We start from the raw sequence: 22261 nt of genomic DNA, 5'->3' as shown, positions 1-22261 counted from the left end.
TTTTAATCCATATTTTGTGGGAAAAATAGCTAGAGCCTTTAGTTTGGTCAGATTTGAAAGTTTCAAAAAACTAGCAAATTTTGTGTTTGTCAAAACTTCAAACGACCATAACTTTTGCTCCGGTTATCAGAATCGCAATTATTATATATGCATTTGGGGTAGAAAAAAATTTCCTACGCCGTGGCAGCTTGCGGTCGGCTGAGGTCTCCATCGTCCAAAAAAAGCGATTCTGTCAAATTTTTTTTATTTTTCAAGTTTTATTCACTTATTTTTCTTAACCTACCATTTTTAGCTTTCATAGTTAGACTTTGAATTTTTGTCTGAAATTTGTTGTGCTATCTTCTCATCATTTTATAAGGTTGCTCACAAAATTTCAAGTCATTTGGATATCATTTGAGGGTAGCTGTAGTTCAAACCTACACCTTTATTTACATGACAAGGCAACTAGTTGTGTGCATGCTGAATGTAGTGTATGACTAGAGGCAATCCATCTGACTTACAACCCTTTGATCCTGAGATAGATAGGACATTTCATAGATTAGTTAGGCATCATTTTATACCTTTTGATCATTCTGAGCATTCCATTACTGGTGAATCTGTGCATTCTGTTATTGGTGATTTTGAACATCCTGATCTTGAGCATTATAATTTTGAGCATTCTGATTCTGAGCATTCTGATTTTGCACATTCTGAGAACATGGCACAACCTCCACCCCGTGAGAGGACTCTAAGGGAAGACCCGCACAAACATTTGAAAGAATTTCACATTGTCTGCTCCACCATGAAACCCCCAGATGTCCAAGAGGATCACATATTTCTGAAGGCTTTTCCTTATTCATTAGAGGGAGTGGCAAAGGACTGGCTGTATTACCTTGCTCCAAGGTCCATCACAAGCTGGGATGACCTTAAGAGAGTATTCTTAGAAAAAGTTTTCCCTGCTTCCAGGACCACAGCCATCAGGAAGGATATCTCAGGTATTAGACAACTCAGTGGAGAGAGTCTGTATGAGTACTGGGAGAGATTTAAGAAACTATGTGCCAGTTGCCCCCACCATCATATTTCAGAGCAGCTTCTTCTCCAATATTTTTATGAAGGACTCAGTAATATGGAGAGAAGTATGATAGATGCTGCCAGTGGTGGAGCCCTTGGAGACATGACTCCTGCTGAAGCCAGAAATTTAATTGAGAAGATGGCTTCCAACTCCCAGCAATTTAGCGCCAGAAATGATGCCATAGTCATTAGAGGAGTGCATGAGGTAGCTACAAACCCATCTGCATCATCTGAAACTAAGAAGCTTGAAGGCAAATTGGATGCATTGGTTAACTTGGTAACCCAGCTGGCCTTGAATCAGAAATTTGTTCCTGTCGCAAGAGTTTGTGGTTTGTGCTCCTCTGCTGACCACCATACAGACCTTTGCCCTTCCATGTAGCAACCTGGAGCAATTGAGCAGCCTGAAGCTTATGCTGCAAACATTTACAATAGACCTCCTCAACCTCACCAGCAAAATCAACCACAGCAGAACAATTATGACCTCTCCAGCAACAGATACAACCCTGGATGGAGGAATCACCCTAACCTCAGATGGTCCAGCCCTCAGCAACAACAACAACAGCAGCCTGCTCCTTCCTTCCAAAATGCTGCTGGCCCAAGCAGACCATACATTCCTCCACCAATCCAACAACAGCAACAACCCCAGAAACAGCCAACAGTTGAGGCCCCTCCACAACCTTCCCTCGGAGAACTTGTGAGGCAAATGACTATGCAGAACATGCAGTTTCAGCAAGAGACCAGAGCTTCCATTCAAAGCTTGACTAATCAGATGGGACAATTAGCTACACAATTGAATCAACAACAGTCCCAGAATTCTGACAAGCTACCTTCTCAAGCTGTCCAAAATCCCAAAAATGTCAGTGCCATTTCATTGAGGTCGGGAAAGCAGTGTCAAGGACCTCAACCCGTAGCACCTTCCTCATCTGCAAATGAACCTGCCAAACTTCACTCTACTCCAGAAAAAGGTGATGACAAAAATTTACCTAACAATTTCTGTGCAGGTGAATCTTCTTCCACAGGTAATTCTGATTTGCAGAAGCAGCACATTCCCCCTCTTCCATTCCCTCCAAGAGCAGTTGCCAACAAAAAAATGGAAGAGGCAGAGAAAGAGATCTTGGAAACATTTAGAAAAGTAGAGGTAAACATACCTCTGTTGGATGCAATCAAGCAAATTCCAAGATATGCCAAATTCTTGAAAGAGCTGTGCACTAATAAGCGGAAGCTTAAAGGAAGTGAACGGATTAGCATGGGCAGAAATGTCTCCGCATTGATTGGTAAATCTGTTCCTCAAATTCCTGAAAAATGCAAAGATCCAGGTACATTCAGCATACCTTGTATTATAGGGAATAGTAAGTTTGACAATGCCATGCTAGATTTAGGAGCTTCTGTTAGTGTTATGCCTCTGTCTATTTTTAATTCTCTATCTCTAGGCCCCTTGCAGTCAACTGATGTGGTAATTCATTTAGCTAATAGAAGTGTTGCCTACCCTGTTGGTTTCATAGAAGATGTCTTAGTCAGAGTTGGTGAACTGATTTTCCCTGTTGATTTTTATATTTTGAATATGGAAGATGGATTTTCTCAAGGATCAGTTCCCATCATTCTAGGCAGACCCTTTATGAAAACTGCTAGAACTAAGATAGATGTTTATGCAGGCACACTGTCCATGGAGTTTGGTGATATAACTGTTCATTTTAATATTCTGGATGCTATGAAATACCCATCTGAAGATCTTTCTGTATTTCGTGCTGAAATAATTGACCATGTTGTTGATGAATACATGACTGATCTTTATTCTAATCTGCATGCCTCTCACTCTTCATGCATTGAGTCTGAAATTGTACTTGATCATATGTCTGAATTTGATGCTGAGAGTGAATCTGAGAGTGATATTGATTGCATGGCTGGTGGTGGTGTTTTACCTCTTGAGATTGATTTTATAGAGTCAGATAGAACTAACCATGTTTCAGGAAGTACACATACCTCTGACTTTCTTTATGAGGTAAAGGCTGAGAAACCATCTCCTTCTACCACTGTCCAGTCGACCACACCAGAGTTGAAGCCTCTGCCATCAAATTTAAAATACGCATACTTGGATGATAGCAAGAGTTTTCCAATGATTATATCTGCCTCCCTTGCTGATGAGCAAGAGGAGAAGTTGTTGTCAGTTCTCAAGAAACATAAGAAGGCTATAGGCTGGACCTTGGCGGACATTCCTGGTATTAGCCCATCCACATGTATGCATCAAATAAATTTAGAGGATGGAGCTAAACCAGTAAGACAGCCACAGAGAAGACTCAACCCGGTGATTCTTGACGTAGTGAAGAATGAGATAACCAAGCTTTTGCAAGCTGGAATCATTTATCCTATCTCCGACAGCCAATGGGTGAGTCCCGTCCAGGTAGTCCCGAAGAAGACCGGCCTCACAGTGATCAAAAATGAGAAGGAGGAGCTAATTCCTACTCGGGTGCAGAACAGTTGGAGAGTCTGCATTGACTATAGGAGGCTGAACCAGGTTACCAAAAAGGACCATTTTCCCCTGCCATTCATTGACCAGATGCTTGAACGCCTGGCAGGTAAATCCCACTATTGTTTCCTTGATGGTTTTTCTGGTTATATGCAAATTACTATTGCTCCTGAGGATCAGGAAAAGATCACATTCACCTGCCCCTTCGGCACTTTTGCTTATAGGAGGATGCCTTTCGGCCTGTGCAATGCCCCTGGTACCTTCCTGCGGTGCATGATTAGTATTTTCAGCGATTTTTTAGAAAATTGCATAGAGGTGTTTATGGATGATTTCACTGTATATGGATCCTCTTTTGATTGTTGTTTGAATAGTTTGGAAAAAGTTTTGAATAGATGCATTGAAACTAACCTTGTTCTAAATTTTGAAAAATGTCATTTTATGGTTGAGCAAGGTATAGTTTTAGGCCACATTATTTCCAATAAGGGTATTGAAGTAGATCCTGCAAAAATTTCTGTTATTTCACAATTGCCTTACCCCTCTTGTGTGCGAGAGGTGCCATCTGTTCTTGGTCATGCAGGATTCTACAGGCGCTTTATAAGGGATTTTAGCAAAGTAGCCCTTCCACTGTCCAACTTGTTGCAAAAGGAGGTGGAGTTTGACTTTAATGACAGATGCAAAGAGGCTTTTGATTGCCTCAAAAGAGTGCTGACTACCACCCCCATCATCCAGGCACCCGATTGGACAGCCCCTTTTGAACTTATGTGTGATGCATCAAATTATGCATTGGGGGCTGTCCTTGCTCAAAAAATTGATAAATTGCCCAGGGTGATATATTATGCTTCTAGGACTTTAGATACTGCCCAAGCGAATTATACTACTACTGAGAAAAAGCTTCTAGCCATAGTTTTTGCTCTTGAAAATTTTCGATCTTATTTGCTTGGTACCCGCATTATTGTTTATACTGATCATGCAGCTCTAAAGTACTTGTTGAAGAAGGCTGATTCTAAGCCTAGGTTGATCCGATGGATGCTCTGGCTCCAAGAGTTTGACTTGGAGATCCGTGATAGGAACGGAGCACAAAATCTAGTTGCTGATCATTTGAGTCGGATCGAACATGTATCAGATGCGGATTCACCCATTCGGGATGATTTCCCGGATGATCATTTGTATATACTGTATAGTATTTCTGACTCTCTTTCTACTCCCTGGTTTGCTAACATTGTCAATTATTTAGTTGCCTCTGTTTTTCCTCCCTTAGCATCTAAGGCCCAAAAAGATAAAATTAAAAGTGATGCTAAGCATTTTATTTGGGATGACCCCTACTTGTGGAAATTGTGCAGTGATCAGGTAATTAGACGATGCATTCCAAATCATGAGACTGACTCAGTCCTGCAGTTCTATCATTCTTCCGCACCGGGAGGTCATCTGGGTGTTCAAAGGACAGCTCGCAAGGTGCTTGATTGTGGTTTTTATTGGCCCACCATCTTTAAAGATGCGTGGAAGATCTGCAGCACTTGTGAGTAGTGTCAGAGAGCAGGAAATACACTTACATGGTGACAACAAATGCCTCAGCAACCTATGCTATTCTGTGAGGTGTTTGATGTTTGGGGTATAGATTTCATGGGCCCTTTTCCTGTCTCTTTTGGTTATGTTTACATTCTCCTTGCAGTTGACTATGTTTCAAAATGGGTGGAAGCCAAGCCCACTAGAACTAATGATGCTAAAGTTGTTGCAGACTTTGTCAGGTCTAATCTGTTTTGCAGGTTTGGAGTACCTAAAGCAATCGTTAGTGATCAAGGAACCCATTTTTGCAACAGGACAATGCATGCCCTACTTAAGAAGTACGGGGTGGTACACAGGGTATCCACACCATACCACCCCCAGACCAATGGATAGGCAGAAATTTCTAACCGGGAAATCAAGCGAATTTTAGAGAAGATTGTGCAGCCAAGCAGGAAAGATTGGAGTGCTAGGCTTGATGATGCTCTCTGGGCACATCGGATTGCCTACAAAGCACCCATAGGAATGTCTCCTTATCGGGTTGTCTTTGGAAAGGCATGTCATCTTCCAGTGGAAATTGAGCACAAAGCTTACTGGGCAGTGAAGACTTGCAACTTCTCTATGGATCAAGCTGGTGAGGAAAGAAAGTTGCAACTGAGTGAGTTAGATGAAATCCGCCTAGAAGCCTACGAGAATGCCAAGTTCTACAAAGAAAAGACCAAGAAGTTCCATGATAGCATGATAGTTAAAAAGGACTTCATGGTTGGGCAAAAAGTGTTATTGTATAATTCTAGGCTCGGACTCATGAGTGGTAAGTTGAGGTCTAAGTGGATTGGTCCTTTTGTTGTTACTAATGTTTTTCCTTATGGTACAGTTGAGATCAAAAGCGACTCCACAAACAAGAGCTTCAAGGTCAACGGACATCGACTTAAGCCATTCCTCACGAACCCTTCTTTAGTGGACGTAGTGGTGGAAGAGACTTCCTTACTCCACCCTACTCTTCCTCCACCATGACTTAGGGAGTTTTCCTTTTCCTATCTCCTTCTTTGCTTTTATTACACTTGTCTGATTCTCTTTGATGATTTAATTGTTTTTAATCTTTTAATTGTGCTACATTGAGGACAATGTGTTGTTTAAGTATGGGGGGGAGTGTTCTTTGGTTTTGCTAGTTTTGTTGGTTTTGTTAATTTGTTAGTTGTGTTAATTTGTTAATGTTGTTAGTTTCGTCGGATTTTTAGTTTAATATTTTGGGTCAATTTTGTGTGCATGTACGACTTTGCATGTTTTTCTTTGAATTATAGGATATGTTCAAGAAATGGGTAATTGTTTTGAAAATAAAAGTTCTTGACATTTTGTGACTTGAAATCCTTGATTCTCCTCTACATGTCATGATAGTTTTGAAAGCTCAATTTGAAAGTGATGAGTTTACCTTTGTGAGAATTTGAGCCATCCATCATCATAATCATTTGGTGTGTTTTGCCCCATTGATTGCTTGCACAATAGCCTTGGCTTGATTCTTGTTGATGCTTCCTAATTCACATGCATATTTGGAAATGATTGAGGCAATTTTGTTCTTATAAGCTTCTAGCCAAATGGACTTACCTTGAATTAATTCCTTTGATAGCCCTTTTGAGCCTTGTTTCCCTTTCCTTGTTTTGAAGCTCACTACAAGCCTTAAATGAAAAACCATGATATCACCATATCCTTAAGGAATTTTGGAGCTTTGGAATTGTTTTGGGAATAAGTGTGGGGGTTTTTTGTTTCATTGGATAACTTGTTTTGTTGGCTATGTTTCATGATGTATTTTGGGCCATACTTGATGTACATTGTATATTGGTTAAATGTTGGACATGCTGAATGAAATGTTGTTTCTCAAAGGCTATAGAGCTAAAAAAAAATTAAAAAAAATAAAAAAAAATCGAAAATAGAAAAAGAAAAGCAATAAAGTTGAGTGAATAAGATCTTAAATGACACAAGAATGAAGAAACTCTTGGTTCTACTCTTTATGTTTAAATTTTATCTTTACTTCTTTTTATTTTCATATTTTTTCTTAATATGCACTTATTCCCCATTGCTCCTCTATTCCTTTGGGATTTAGCCACTTATTCCATATTTTTCCATACCTTGTCCTTGGCCCCATTACAACCTTAAAAGTCCTTTTGATCCTCATGTGCTAGTGTTTATGGGTTGATTGTCAATTTTAGAATCTTGCCAAGTTTATGTGGTGTTTGCTTTCATGGGTGCTTTGAGGGTAAATAGTAGCCTAGACACTTGAGAGATAGAGTGTATATCTTGTGAGGCTTTATCACTTTTCATTCTTGAGCTGATTAACTATTTTGCCATGATTGGGTTACTTGGATGATTTTCATGAATGTCTTGACTTTTTGGATCTCCTTATGTTAGATGTTACCCATTCCTTTCATTCCTCGATGTTCATTAAGAAATATGTGAATGTTTTTGTTTGTCTCTCTTTGATATCCTTGGATTTTGTTCTTTGTTTCATTTTGCCCAGGAGTGCAAAAGGCTAAGTATGGGGGGTTTTGATGTGCCATCATTTTCTTCTATTTTCTAAACCCTTTTTGCACCATTTTAATTACTGATTGGTCTTAATTGTCAATTAATCAGGCAGTTTTATTATTTGGGCTCATTTAGCTAATTTGATGTTTTTAATCTAATTTCAGGAATTAATGAAACATTGGGCTTAATCCGGATTTTGGTTATGGACTTAAAGAGGGCAAATTAAGCAGCGCTTAGCTTAGTTAATTAGGAAATTTCACAATTTTATTTTATGTTGTTCAGTGTTTATTTCGTTTTGGGCCAGAGTATTGTAATAAGGCCCAGTGGCTTTGAGTGACTCTTTTTAAATAGCAGCCTTGGGATTCGTGCAAGGCTATTCTGTTATGCTATTCATTATTCAGAGCTTTTGTTTTAGGGTTTTCGTTTTTCTGCTTTGATGCTACTGTTCACGTAATGCAATTTTACGTTTTCTGCTTCTAATTACAATTTTGTTCTTGCTTCTTCTTCTACTCTCGTTTACGTTTCTGTTCCATTTACAATTCTGTTCATTTACGTTTCTGTTCATTTACGTTTCTGCTTCATGTTTCATTTGCGTTTTCTGTTTGAATCCATGGAAGGCTAGATTTTCTGGTATTGTTTCCTTTTGAGGACGAAGCCCAACTCTCTTTGAGGTTTCGCTTGTAATGTGGTTTTCTGGCAGTTTTCCCTTCACCAGTTATCCCAAATTCGTGAATATTAATCAGTGCACGCTTCGTGTTCGATTAATTGCCTCTAAGCCTAACTTGCGTTCATGCTTAATGGACGAAGGGCTAACTGGTGTATGTGGTGCCTAATCACGTATTGAAAACCCTAAGTTGATTTTCGCTTAGTAAATTGAAATAGGGTTGGATTAAGTGGTTGACTGTCAGGGACGAATTCTCCATAACCCAGGATAAGAGAATGGCTTCTGAATCAGAGGAAACAACCCGTTTTTAATATTAGTAGTTTCGTATTCCAGTTTACTTGTTCTGTTCTTTAATCTCAAAACAAACAACCTCCCCCCAATCGTTACTGTTACTGCAAGTATATTATGAACATTTGGTTTGTCACTGCTCGTTGGGAAACGACCTAGGATCACTTCCTAGTTACTGCATTTTCATGTTTATTTGATTCGGGTACAGCCTCGATCAGAAATTCCCTAGGTTTTTTTCTTGTCTCCTTGCAACAACTGTTGCGTATTAAGGAGATGGGGTCGTGGGGTGAGAAGGCTCACAATTTGTAGAAGAGTTGGACCAAGTCTGGAAATTGAAAATTCAACCGAAAAGTTGCTTCTTGATTTGGAGATTACCTACTAAGGATAATCTAATCAGCAGAAATATCATTGATGCCCACCATGACAGTTTGTGTGTATTTTTGTTTGGAAGAAGAAGAAACGGCCTCACATTGCTTTTTCTCATGCTGCAAAATTTATGGTATTTGGAGAAAGTGTTATGCTTGGCTATAGGTATCAACGGTTCTGCCACAAACAATTGCTTCAAATTTCTGGCAGCATTCAGTCTTCTTGACGTCTAGAAAGAAATTATTATGGAGAGTGGTGTGGGCAGCGGTAAATTGGTGTGTATGGAAGCTTAGAAATGAATGTATCTTCAGGGAAGTATCCTTTAATTCAGAAATTCTCATGCAAATATCTTGTTTACTGAATTACTGCTTGGGCGTGGAGCAAAGATAAATTTCCAGATTTTATTTTTTACTTCTCTCAATGCTCCGCAACACCTGGAGCGTGTATACTGAGAGGCGAAGGATGAAAGTGAGGAGCGGTATGGGGATTGGAGATGTCTCTATCATTTAAAATTGTTTGGCAGCTTGACACAAGCACAATTCTGGATTTTAAAGGAGATAAAGATATGGGTGGGGATTGATTGGTGCAGCGAAGGATTTTATTGCTGCATTGGGTATCATTTTGCTGATCAATGGGTTATACATCATTTAGTTGCATGTTGCCTCTAAATGATTGTTTAACCTATTGATAGGAGATGTATGGTTTGGTTAGATATGTCCACCACTCCACCATATTAACATTTGTGGTACATCTAGTAACTCAGATTTTAGCATGTGAGTGGGGGTGTGGATTAGTTGATGAGAGAAGTTATAGGGATAAAAAAAATTAAAAATGATTTTGGAGATATATAAAATGAGAAAAAAAATGTAGAATAAAACATCATATTTCCTTTTTTTAATAATATATATAGATATATAGTTGTTTTGTTGATAAAAAATATATATATTTTCCAAGTATCCGGATGAATGAGATTGTTTAATTTATGAAACCCTAGTCAGACGATTTTCCTGAAACACTCATATTTTTTTTATCAAAATCAAATCAATTTAATCGCATAAAAAAATATGGTTAGGTAAAACGGGGGAAGAACTTTATAACATATACTTTGATTTGAAGAACTATTTTTCTCTAAAAATTCTTCTAGATAAAATTAAATTATTAATGTCTATATCTTTGAAAAATAACGTTCACTTTCTAACATGTTATTATCTATTATCTATGGACTATTCTATTTATTCTATTATTTTCTATTAAGTGGAATTGTAATTTTGATTCTATTATTTTTTTTAATTTTTACAATTTCAGTCTCAACATTTTTTAAAATCTGTACTTTTATTTTTTCTTATATTTTATTTCTTTCATTTTGACCTAATTAAATCCTAGATCTAATATATTTATTTAATCATTATAAAAAATAATTTAGTTAATTAAAATATAAAAAATAAATGTATGAAAAAATTGAAAATTTTAAAATATAGAGATGTAAGAAAAAATTAAGGGATCAAAAATCATGGAAAATCAAAAGAAGATGAAAATTGCAATTTAACATATATATTATCTAATCTTTTATCATTCAGAAAGAAATCTATTATATAATAATATACAATCCAGTTAAGTTTTATTTTTAATATAACAATTGTATTTTAAAAAAAAAAAGACCGGCCACGCTGAAGAACAGAAGAGAGTTTCAGAAAATCATGGTGTACGTGTGTGGGAGGCAAATTATGAGTGCATGTAAGTTGTGCTTGGTATAGACGAAGGAAATTAGATTGGACTTTTATTTATCAAATGGGCTCTAGCAGTCTCATAAATAGGGCTGCTCAAGAAAACTAATTTTAAAAAAATAATTCTAATTATGTCTAGTTTTATAGAAATATATATTTATTTTAAATAATTTATTTTTATTCTTTCATAACCGATTATATAATTGGTTTTAGATATAACTTGTTAAATAATTGATTATATAACTAGTTAATTTATAAACAATTATATACCCATATTTTAAAAATAATAATTGATTATATAAAATTATAGCTAGTGATGATTATTATAGTTATAATATTTTCTTATAATTTAATTATTTATTAGTTATAGTTATAATTATGTAAACATTAAAATTATGAGTATCCCTACTCGTAAAAGTTTTTTTCTGTTTAAAATTACCTCATTATATAACCTCCACCTCCATTATCTTTCTTTTTTATTTTAAAAAATAAACATGGAGAGGCAACGAGGCACATGATGCCTCTTTTCCCCTAGCTAGTGTATATAAACACGTTTGCCCCCTCTTTCTGGAATATGAAGTGGAGTATGAACCATGCAAAGAACTTCCCCTTTATTTATTAAATGAGTTATACCTCGCAGATGAGATGAGTAGTGGAAATTCTTTATAAAGATCAATGGAACCACCAAATCATTTGCTGGAGCTGAAAACCGAAAAGAGAAATTAAATCAAATTAAGAGCAAGTGTTGAAAAATGTCCATGCAAACCTACGAAGATTTGGAAGCGAAATATGGAACAGAAGAAACGCCTGAATCAATCCTCCTGCTTGTTCAAATTCCTGATGGTTTGTTTGGTTTTCTATTGCTCTCTTTCTATAATAAGCAGCATCAAGTTTTTATTTCTCCTATGGCGAGGTTATTTTATAAGATTTATCAAGTTTTAATTTTTTTTTCAAGAAAATTTGATATAAACTCATCATGGTAAAGTAGGTTTACTGTTATCCCATCACAAATAAATTGTAAATGATAAATAATAAATTTATTGATATGTTATGTACTGATAATACAAATTAATTTTATAATTTTATATTTTTATTTAATAACAAATTCTAATAATTTTTTTAAATTTTATATAATTTTCTTAAAAGTCATATCAACAATAAGTGTTGATTGCACGACAATATAAAACTTTTATCATTAAACTTATTTTTATACTAATTATCTTATAAATTATATAAATAATGATTTTTATTAGTTGCTAGTGTAAAAAATTTACATTAACAATACATGACCATTAAATTATAATTTTTACATTTAAATTAACCATTTAGTTTTTATAGGTGATACTCATTTAGAAGTTATTTTCTATGTGAAAAAAAAATAACTTCAAACCCTTATATATACACTCTTATTAGTATACGTTGGTCCTTGATGTTACTATGTTTTAGTGTGTAAAAATTAAATTCATAAGTTTTTATGTTTTTCTAATATAGTATAGATTATCAATAATTAATACTAGTATATTAAAATTAATGAAAGATAAAAATATATAAATATTCACACATAAAAATTAAATACAAAAAATGTTTTATTAAATTTTATGCATTTTTTTCATTTTTATTTTATACATTTTTTTCTTTAAATTACTGATTGATACAAATCAATAATATGTTATACCTTCTTGACTATTCTTGTGAGCGACATAATAATTGGAAAATTAAGGAACCGAAATTCCACATAAAGTAAAATATAAATCCCAAAAGAGCTATTTTTGTTAAAGCAATTTTTATAACCATATTGTGCATGTTGTTTTCCACGAATGTGCAGGTTTTGCACGAGAGCATATTGGAGCCAAAATTGAGTACGAGTTTGCAAGGGTGAGAGTTCATGGTGAGCGATCACTTGGAAACAATAGAAGGTCACGTTTCAATGTATTATATCAAATTCCAGAATATTGTGACATTAATAGAATTAAGGCAAAGTTTGATGGCAAAATTGTCACCATCACAATACCAACCATTCCAGGAAAAGTCTCTAAAAAAGAAGCAGAATCAAACCCAGGGGATGAAAAAGAAGGTACTCCTACAGATGATGATCAAAAGAAAACCATTGTTAGTGATCAGGTTCCCAAATTAATAGTTGAGTGTAAAGAAGAGATTGATCATGAGGCTTCAACCCCATCAAATTAAGGTCACAGAAGAGTCTATGCATCAAATGGGTCAAGAGGCTTCATCCCCATCATGCTAAATGTTGTGTGAGATTGAGGCCTCTAGTAAAAAAGATAATAAATCAGATAGTTAGCAATGTAAACAATATGCTTAGGAATAAAATTTATGGTGCTTGCAATAAAAAGGACTTGGGTAACCCACAAGTTTACTTCTCTCAATTATTGTTGCTCTTTTCTCTGTAGTTTCAGAAAAATTATTAGATGGTGTGAGATTATATTATATTGTCGACTAATCTGTACATAATATATAATCAAGGATTACTAAAAAAAAATCATAAATTAAAAAATTTAGTATGTGCTATACAAAAATTAGTTGGAATCGTGAATATATGGTGGTCCGAGACTATTTAACATTTTCATTTTCACAATATGTCTTGAGTGACAACTCAATGTAGTCTTTAAGATATGTGCAATGAATTTTGAACTTATTGAACGGAATTATAATGGACGGGTAAAAAGTAAATATTGATTTATTTATAAATCCCTGGAAACTATTTAAAAATTTATAATAAAAAATACTAAGCCCATTAACTAAGCATCCTCTCTATATAAATTAAAATAATGTATATTGAATGAGAATAATTTTATTCTTTCAATTTATTATTTTCAATATTTCTAGTTCAAATTTAAATTTCAATTTATGATTAACAATAATTAAAAATAGCATTGCATCAAAATATAAATTATTTACCAAAAATGTAAAATATATTTTATATGTTTAAGAATATCTTTTTATTACATTTTAATTATAATATATTTATATGTTTAAAATTATTTATTTATTATAAATTTTAATTATATAAAATAAACATTTATTATATACAATACACATATTAAAATACTGGTTTGTTATAAATTAATATATAAACCACCCATTTCATGTATTATATTTTATTTTTAAAAGCTATTTTTGTAGAATTAAATTTAATATTTCTACATATTCTTATACCGAAACACCTTAGGATTTAGAACAATTACTTTAAAGACCTATACCCAACTAAATAATTTTGGACTATTTGATCTAAGAATTATAAAGGTGAGAGTTCACATTTCCAATCTCAAGCTCACTTAAAAGATTGAAAACTTTAAATTAAAATTTCAATTAAAGTTTCCCAGTAAAACACATGTTTTCCTCTCAAAATCCAGTGTTGGATTGAATGAGTACTTAAAGATTTAAATTTAATTGTCGGTACCTAATAATAAAAAACCTTAACTTTAAATAAAAAAAAGTTTAATTGAAATTATCAACTAAGTTCAGCATAGTTAATAAATGATTGGGTTTCTTAAGTATGCTAATAAGAATTTGATTCCTTGGTCGTGTGCCTAAAGAAGGCTTTGTTGGAATGGTAAAACCCACTTTAGTGATTTCTACGTTTCGAGTGAAATATCAACAATCACACTAGAATGAAAATTGAATAGTGTTAATCAAATATAAGAACTTTTTTGTAAATAAAGTGTTTTATCCCAAGTTCAGAAAGATATATGCACTGGAGTTGTCCACTAATAAGAAAAACCAAGTTTAATGAAAATAGAGGTTGATCGTCTAGTAAATATAAAACAATATTTTCAAAAAGGTTTTCAGATAAAAATTTGGTGAGAAAATAATGACAAAGTAAGCTATGAAAATACTTAATAAAACCGCTTAAGAAAGACATAAAAACACTTGATTTATACCAGTTTACTCAAACACAACTACATCTAATTCTCCTTTACACAACTGTAAAGGATTCTACTAATCAAAACTTTGATTACAAAACAAGCATTTTGTCATGTCACTCTTGACTATACAAGTATTCTTCGAGCCACTTCTAGCACACCCTTAAACTCTCCTTGAATATAAGAACGCCTAAGTATTGTTTAACACTAAGTCACTTTTAACTTTCACAAACAAAAGTTTGAATGAGTATAACGATTCAACAACACTAAAATAGTGAATAAACAATTTGAGCTCGAATACAAATAGTTTTGCTTAGCAAAGGATAGACAATATAATCTCAAGTGTATTGTCTAGTGATTTCGCAAAGTTTTGCTTCAAAGATTTTGTTCATTTTTTTAATGATTTTTTTGTGTTATGCTTTCGAGTACAGACTGCCTTTTATAAAATTTAGTGAATGAATCATTACGGGATTAGCATTGAGTTTTGATATGATCGTTGTCTCACATTTGGAAGATGGACAACATGACATGCTCTGATTAGAAAGGAATGGAACAATAGTACAGACAACAACATGTATTCCTCTTCCGCGTCGAAAGCGAACTCTAGAAGAATATTCTTTAAATACCTTCTTTTGTCCTCTATTCTATATTTTCCTTAAATTCAAATGTTAACAATTCAAATAAAGAGAGACAAAACTGAATTTCGTAAAGAGAGATAGTGCACTTTCCTTTGTGGCTAACATTGTCTTTTCGTACTCAAATGGATGTCACCTTTTAAGAGTGTAAAATGAGTGTGTAAGTAATATATATCAAGTGGGCATGAGTAGTAAACAACTCAATGTATAGACATGGGTTATCACAATAAGTGGACGCGATTGATTTTATAATGCGTTGGACGTTGGATATATCTTTAAAAAATGTTTTCCACTTTAAGTACAGATACAACTTAGTAGAGCATAGATGTTGATATAACAATGATTAAACTCTTTTACGAAGATAGTCTTATACACTTAACAACAACTAATTAGTTTATCAACCACTTATACTTTTATAAACATCAAAACTAAGGTGTGGTAGGTACGTAGTTCAATTTAATGGATCGTCCAAACCTAACATTGAGTTTTTGTCTCATGACTTTAGTAGAGAATAATTGTGCCAACATGATTTTAATATTCTAGACCACCATTTTGTAATTCTAGAATTGTTTTTCTTATGAATTCAATGAGATACCAATGAGTAATTTCTAATTTCATGACTCATGATACAATGAAAAATGCTTTAAGGAATTAGAAAATTGTCTTCATTAAAGTTTATTTAAATTAAAATATATTTTCAAACAAACTTTTTTATTAAGAAAAGGATAAATTAGTTGACAAATTAGAGATATGCATAAATCAATTCAATCAAAATAAAAATAAAAAATAAAAAATGAAAATTGAATAAAGAAAAAATAAATAAATAACAAAAAAATCATTAGATTTGATCGGATTTCAAAATTTGATTTTGAAAATCAAACCAATCCAATTCAATTCAAATTGAACCTATAGGTATGAATACATTTTTATTTATAAATTTACTATAACACATATTTTTATTTTTATTTTTTTATAAATTTATTAAATTATCAAGTAACTTATTTATGATAAATATATTTTACTAGAGTTTATCTTTTCATTAACAATATAAATAAATGTATATAAATATAATTATCAAATTACATTTTTTAAGTCTATTTTTTAAGAGTTGTACTGTTATTAGCATCAAATGCTCCAATAATTCCCTCAACGAAAGTAGATGCACTCTATGAGCAAATAAATTTCTACCTTTTTGAATACTTTTTAATATTGTATCTAATTTTCTTTAATACACATGTACATTTATGACTTAAACTTGATATTATTGAATAAAATTTAAATTATAATTTTGATTTCCCTATATTTTAAATATGTAATTTTGGTCTTCTTATTTTTAAATCAAGACATTTAGTTTTTTTATTTTTTAGAATAAGCAATTTTGATTTTTTCGTTAGTTAATCATATAAATTCAAATGTTATCTTTCTTACGACATATTAGTGCTGATGTTTAAACATTATTTTATAAATATTATTTTACATGTATCACTAGTCAATAGTTATTATTTTTTTTCAAATTATAAAATATAAAAATTAAAATAAAATATTTAATATTTAATTTTACATGTATTATACTTATTATAAAAATTTATTTTAATATAAATTAATAAATTATCATATATAAGAAATTTTTCTTATTTTTTTATAATTTTAAAACAATTGCATAAACTAATATATAGATTATTTTAAAAAATATTTTACGTAATTTACACAAATTACGTCAATTTAAAATAATATTTAAATCATTTAAAAACAAAAAATTAATAACTTATTACTTTTTATAATTAAAATAAAAAAAATTATATTATTTATATATAAAAATAAATTTTCATAATTTTAATAAATTAAATAGAATAATTTAAATATTAATTTATGTAATTTTCTTGATTTATATAATTGGTATTTAAAAACTTATTTACTAAATAAATGTGTAGAGTTAAAACAAAAATATTAACATGTAAGTTTCCTAAAAAATTAAATATCAAAGTATTATTAATTTATATAATTAAAATAAAAAAAATTGACATATTAAAATAAATTTACTTAATTTGTATAATTTACACATTAATTGATGCAATTATATTGATTTATACAATTATAGTAAACATAATTTGTATATTAAATCAATTTACAAAATAATTTGTATAAATAACATATATATTAATTTATGAAATTATATTATAAATTTTTAAAATAAAAAAATGTAAACTATTCAAAATAAAAATATATAAAATGATAAAAAAATATAATTAAAAATATTTATATATTAAATATTTTTAAATTTAAATTTTTTTATAATTTGAAAAAAATTAATAACTCTTGACTAATGATACATATAAAATAGTGTTTATAAAATTAATTAAACAAAGTAAGTGTTTTAGTGATTTATTACCTTATCTTTGAATAAAAGGTCATTTGTTCAATTTCTCTCAAGACCCTTCTTATGTTCACTTTATTTAACTCCTTGTGATATATGTATCATATCAATAGCTTAGACAAATATCATATCAGCACCAATATGTCACATCACAGTCAGCATTTGACTTTAAATTGTCAACTAACAATCAATTGGAAGGATCAAAATTACAATTTCACCTTGATTAAATTAAAACAATATAAAGATTGAAAATTAATATAAACTTATATTTTAAAATATAAAATAGGTTTAGTTTAAAAAGCTTCAAATTGAGTTTATTATTTATATATATATATAATAGAATAATTATCTTGAATGAGAGTGTTTTTAGTTGTCAAGTTTTAATGAGGGCATTTTTAGGAGCTTTTCAATTATAGTGTTTTTAGAGATTTTTCTTAACCTTTTCAATATATCATTTTGGATATCTTTAGTCTAAATTCTAACTTTAATATCAATACTTTTAAAATAAATTATCAATAATTAAAAATAACATTATTATACGGTATAAATTACATATTATTAATCATGAATTTAAAATATAATTTATATGTTGAAAAATGTTATGTTGTTGCAAATTTATTTATAATCTAATTTATATATATTTAGAAGCATTTATTTATTTTAATTTCTGGTTTTATAAATTTTATTTTATGCAGCTAAAATACCAATAAATAAATATTTTTGAACATATAAAATATGTTTTGAATTTACAATAAATAAACAATGTAAATTTTGATGCAAGATTAACTATTAATACTATTGATAATTGCTAAAAATTCTTAGTTGAGGGATGTAAATTTAAGTAATTATCTCATCTTTTTTGTTACTAAGAACCTTGTTTGGGCCTTTTTAATTATAAATTTGTGAATGTTTATTTTTCTATTTAGTTTATCATTTTGATAGGTTACATGTGCTTATTGATGGATTGTTTTTTTTTTTTAGGAATTTGAAGTGGTTTAAAAGAAAACCTTAACCAAAGATTGAGAAAGCTTCAAGTGGAAAGTTACAACAAATTTGCCTCAAACTGAAATAGGTCAAAATGTGTAGATGCAAAAATATGCCTTAAGCCCGAAATTTTGGCTTAAGCTGATTCTTATTAAAAAGCTATTATTTTAGGGATTTTAACCAAATCTCCATTTTGAAGGGAGCTTCATTTCAAGACAAAAACACTATTTGGTGAAGGAAAGCTTCCCTATTTCTCCTTTCTTTCATTCTTCCATCCATTATTGGATTTTGGTGCTACCCATGGAAATAAGTTGCTAGATGTAACTAAATGTTTATATATGCATCTTGTTCGTTAATGGTAGTATTTTACTTCTACTCTTAATGCTTGTTATGATTTGTTATTGGAAAATGTTTCCATAGTTTAATTTTTAGATGAGATTATGATTGCAAAATACTCTATTTATCTTGAATTGTAGTAGAACACTCTATAAACCTTGGAGCTAACTAGGAATAGAATAAGGGTTATTGGTTATCTTTGGGTCATTAAGCTTAAAGTTCTTTTTATTAAATGCGCAAGAGATTAACATTTAATGGAGGAATTTAGGCTCTTTTTCATGTAACCAATTAGGATTAGAATATTATTTTTGAACAATGATTGATATTAACATTGAATCTCAAGTTAGGGATTGTGTTTTATTGCATGGGAGTTTGATTTGGTGAAATCAAACCCCAACAACGTTCATCATTTGATTTTCGTACCATTTTATCGTGTTTTTATTTAAAAACCCAAAAAATATTTTCAAACTTGTGCCTTTGTTGATTTAATCCTTGTTATTAAATGTTTTTACTATTTTTTGTTAGCTTAGATAGTAAATTTGCCAAGTATTACGTGAGTCTCACTACTACAAAAAAGACTTTTTGAGACAGTTATTTTACTTTTTTCACGATGGTTTTGAACCGTCTATAAATCTGTTGTCGTAAAAGTGTTGATTTTTCACGACGATTTTTAAACCGTCTTAGAATCTCAATTTTTACATCGATTTTCTTAAAAATCGTCTTAGAATATATTTTTTTTAAAAATAAAATCTAAAGATATCGACAACTTAGTACTCTTGTCAATGAGTCAACAAGTTTTTTGGTGTCATTGTTGGGGACTTGCGTCTCAATACTAGGCAACCTCACATTTTTCTACTTATTTAGGCTTCATTCTTTAGATTTATTTTCTAAATTATGTTATTTTGTGCTAACTTGTGTGCTCTAGTCTTTTGTTTTCTAGTTCTTTGTATTGTATTGTGCTAATTGTAAAAAAAAATTAAAAAAAAAACTCTTTTTCTTTGAGGCTATACATGTAAGATATTTGTAGTATTCACGCGTGCGCACACACACACACAACAGAGACTTCTTAGTAACCAATTAGAGATGTTGTCTGAGCATCTTGAAATCATGTAGTTGAGGATCAATCATCCACAATCTATCAATTGTGATTTTTGTGGAGGAAAACATTTCAATGGTGATTGTCGTCTTTACTCCAAGAAAAAATCTTGGTGGGAGCAAGAGTCATACCCTTCTAATTAACTTGAAGAAAATAACTCTCCTGAAAATGTGTTGATGCAATTCATGGAAGTTTCCCAAGCTAGCTTTGAAGTCAATCAAAGTTCGATTAAAAATCTTGAGATTGAAGTTGGGAAGCTAGCATAACAAATTGTTGAAAGGTATCCTTTAGCCATAAGGGGAGGCAAATCAACTGAGGTTAAAAGTTAAAACACATGAGGAGAGTCTTGAAGTAGAGCATCATTCAAGAGAAAATGGTGAAGAAAAAGAATAGAAAGATGAAGAGAGAACACAAAAACGATGTGAGAAGTGCTTGCGAGTATAAATCCAACAAGTAGAAAGCCTTCCACAAGTTAATATCTCTTTTCACCAATTGATTGTCAAGGAAAAAAGACACAATGAACTTGATAAATCCTTAAGTGCCCTTTTTGTATTGCTCATCAACACTTCCCATGCATTGATATGGAAACCGCTTTATAGATATATGATCATAGAGCTTCTAGCTAAGAAGCAAAAGTGGAAGAAGGATATAATCAATGTGACCTTTATGCTTGTTCAATGGATGAAATTTGGATAAACCATGTGGCCTAACAAAAGTACACTATCATTAAAAATAATTGTTTCTAACAATATCAATATTTAATAAAAACCCCTACAAACATTCTCATTCAAGACAACAATTCATATTTATAAAGATTAGATAGATTTTGGTGGTAACCTAATTTTCAATTTTTTTTTCATTTTGTGTTGATTCTGGTTGTGATAATAACTAAATATTTTGAATCCTTAATTTCAAAAGATGAAAATTACCATTTTTACTTATATAAGATAAGATTAAAGAAATCAATCAATTTATAACTTTTAAAGTAGTTAAATTTTGCAGTAAAAAATAAGTAGTTAAATTTTCAAATATTTTATTTTTTAAAAAACTAATATATATATATATATATATATATATATATATATATATATATATATATATATATATATATATATATATATATATAGGATGGATCAACTTATTCCAAGAATAACTCTTTTAGGAGGGAAGTCATTTTTCTGTTTGGCAAATGAAGGAGTTTGGAATTGTAGAGTCTTGGACTCTGTTGCTGAAAGTCAGTTATCAGCGTCTTCCAATATCTAATTTATTTTGTTACCGATTTCCATTGTGGATGTCTAAAAAGGGAGAAGTCCTATTGCTGGCAAGCAATGCAGGTTTTGAAATAATTTTGTACAACTTGAGAGATAACAAGGCAAAGTAGATTCAAATTCACACCAATCTTAGTTGTTTGTGAAGCTTCTTTCATTCACTATTACAAAAAGTAGTTTTAACATCGGTTTTGTACAGAACCGATGTAAAGTTAAACGCGGTGGCATATTTGTAAATAAAGTATCCTTCTTAACATCGGTTTTCCAAAAAACCGATGTTAATGCATACACGTTAACATCGGTTTTTCAAAAACCGATGTTAACATATAATATGCTAACATCGGTTTTCCAAAAATCAATGTTAATGCATACACATTAACATCGGTTTTTTAATAACCGATGTTAACTAATAATGTTAACATCGGTTTTTTAATAACCGATGTTAACTAATAATGTTAACATCGGTTTTTGAAAAAACCGATGTTAAGAAGTGAAATTTAATAACCGATGTTAACTAATGATGACCAACATACAAATGGAAGTGAAATTTAATATTTTGGTTATTACCAAATGCATTGTGTTAAGAGTAAATAGTGGATGCTACTAAAAAAAAAAGAGTAAATAGTGTATGTTAATAATTTAATTTTTTACACTAATATTTAATAATAAATTATCATGTACAATTTTTTCTCATGTTAGTTATCCTAAAAATTGTAGTAATAATAAATTTTAACTAATGAATGATATAAAAAAATTATATGGTTTCTTTATAGAAATTAAAATCTTGCGTAACTTTTTTTTGTCAAAGATCGGTCTACCGCAAATGTCCAAATGTAGTATGTGACTACTATCCAAGTAAGTGTAGGGTCGGATTGATTAATTTTTTTTATTCGTAAAAATTAAACATAAAAATATATAATAACCGTTCAACCAAGAAAAGACAAAAAAAAAAATTCTTTAGTCAGATCTCTTTGACTATCAAGTCAAGGGTAAGTCGTAGATACCATTTACGACTTTAGAGTTTTTTTATTTTTGGTTTTTTTTAAAAGTCGTGAAAATTTCTTTGACTTTATTATGAAATCTAATTTTTTTAGAAGTTGTTGGGCCCGTGACT

General features: G+C 31.1%; 1 protein-coding gene and 1 non-coding gene across 2 annotated transcripts; one reads left to right on the top strand and one right to left on the bottom strand.

The window, feature by feature from the left end:
- Positions 1-952: 952 nt before the first annotated feature.
- Positions 953-1060, bottom strand: LOC113001543 (small nucleolar RNA R71). Its single transcript, XR_003266937.1, has one exon. It is a non-coding gene; the product is annotated as a small nucleolar RNA R71 (small nucleolar RNA).
- A 10155-nt stretch (positions 1061-11215) lies between these two features.
- LOC100816638 (inactive protein RESTRICTED TEV MOVEMENT 2) lies at positions 11216-12942 on the top strand. The gene is made up of 2 exons (XM_003523887.4): positions 11216-11416; positions 12399-12942. The coding sequence occupies exons 1-2, from the start codon at positions 11326-11328 to the stop codon at positions 12758-12760; spliced, it is 453 nt and encodes a 150-aa protein (XP_003523935.1). The 5' UTR covers positions 11216-11325; the 3' UTR covers positions 12761-12942.
- The last annotated feature ends 9319 nt before the right edge of the window (positions 12943-22261 follow it).

This window comes from Glycine max, chromosome 4, assembly GCF_000004515.6.
Source record: "Glycine max cultivar Williams 82 chromosome 4, Glycine_max_v4.0, whole genome shotgun sequence".
In the NCBI taxonomy this organism is placed as follows: domain Eukaryota; kingdom Viridiplantae; phylum Streptophyta; class Magnoliopsida; order Fabales; family Fabaceae; genus Glycine; species Glycine max.
The sequence above is the reverse complement of the archived record's forward strand: the minus strand, read 5'-3'. Positions and strand labels throughout refer to the sequence as shown.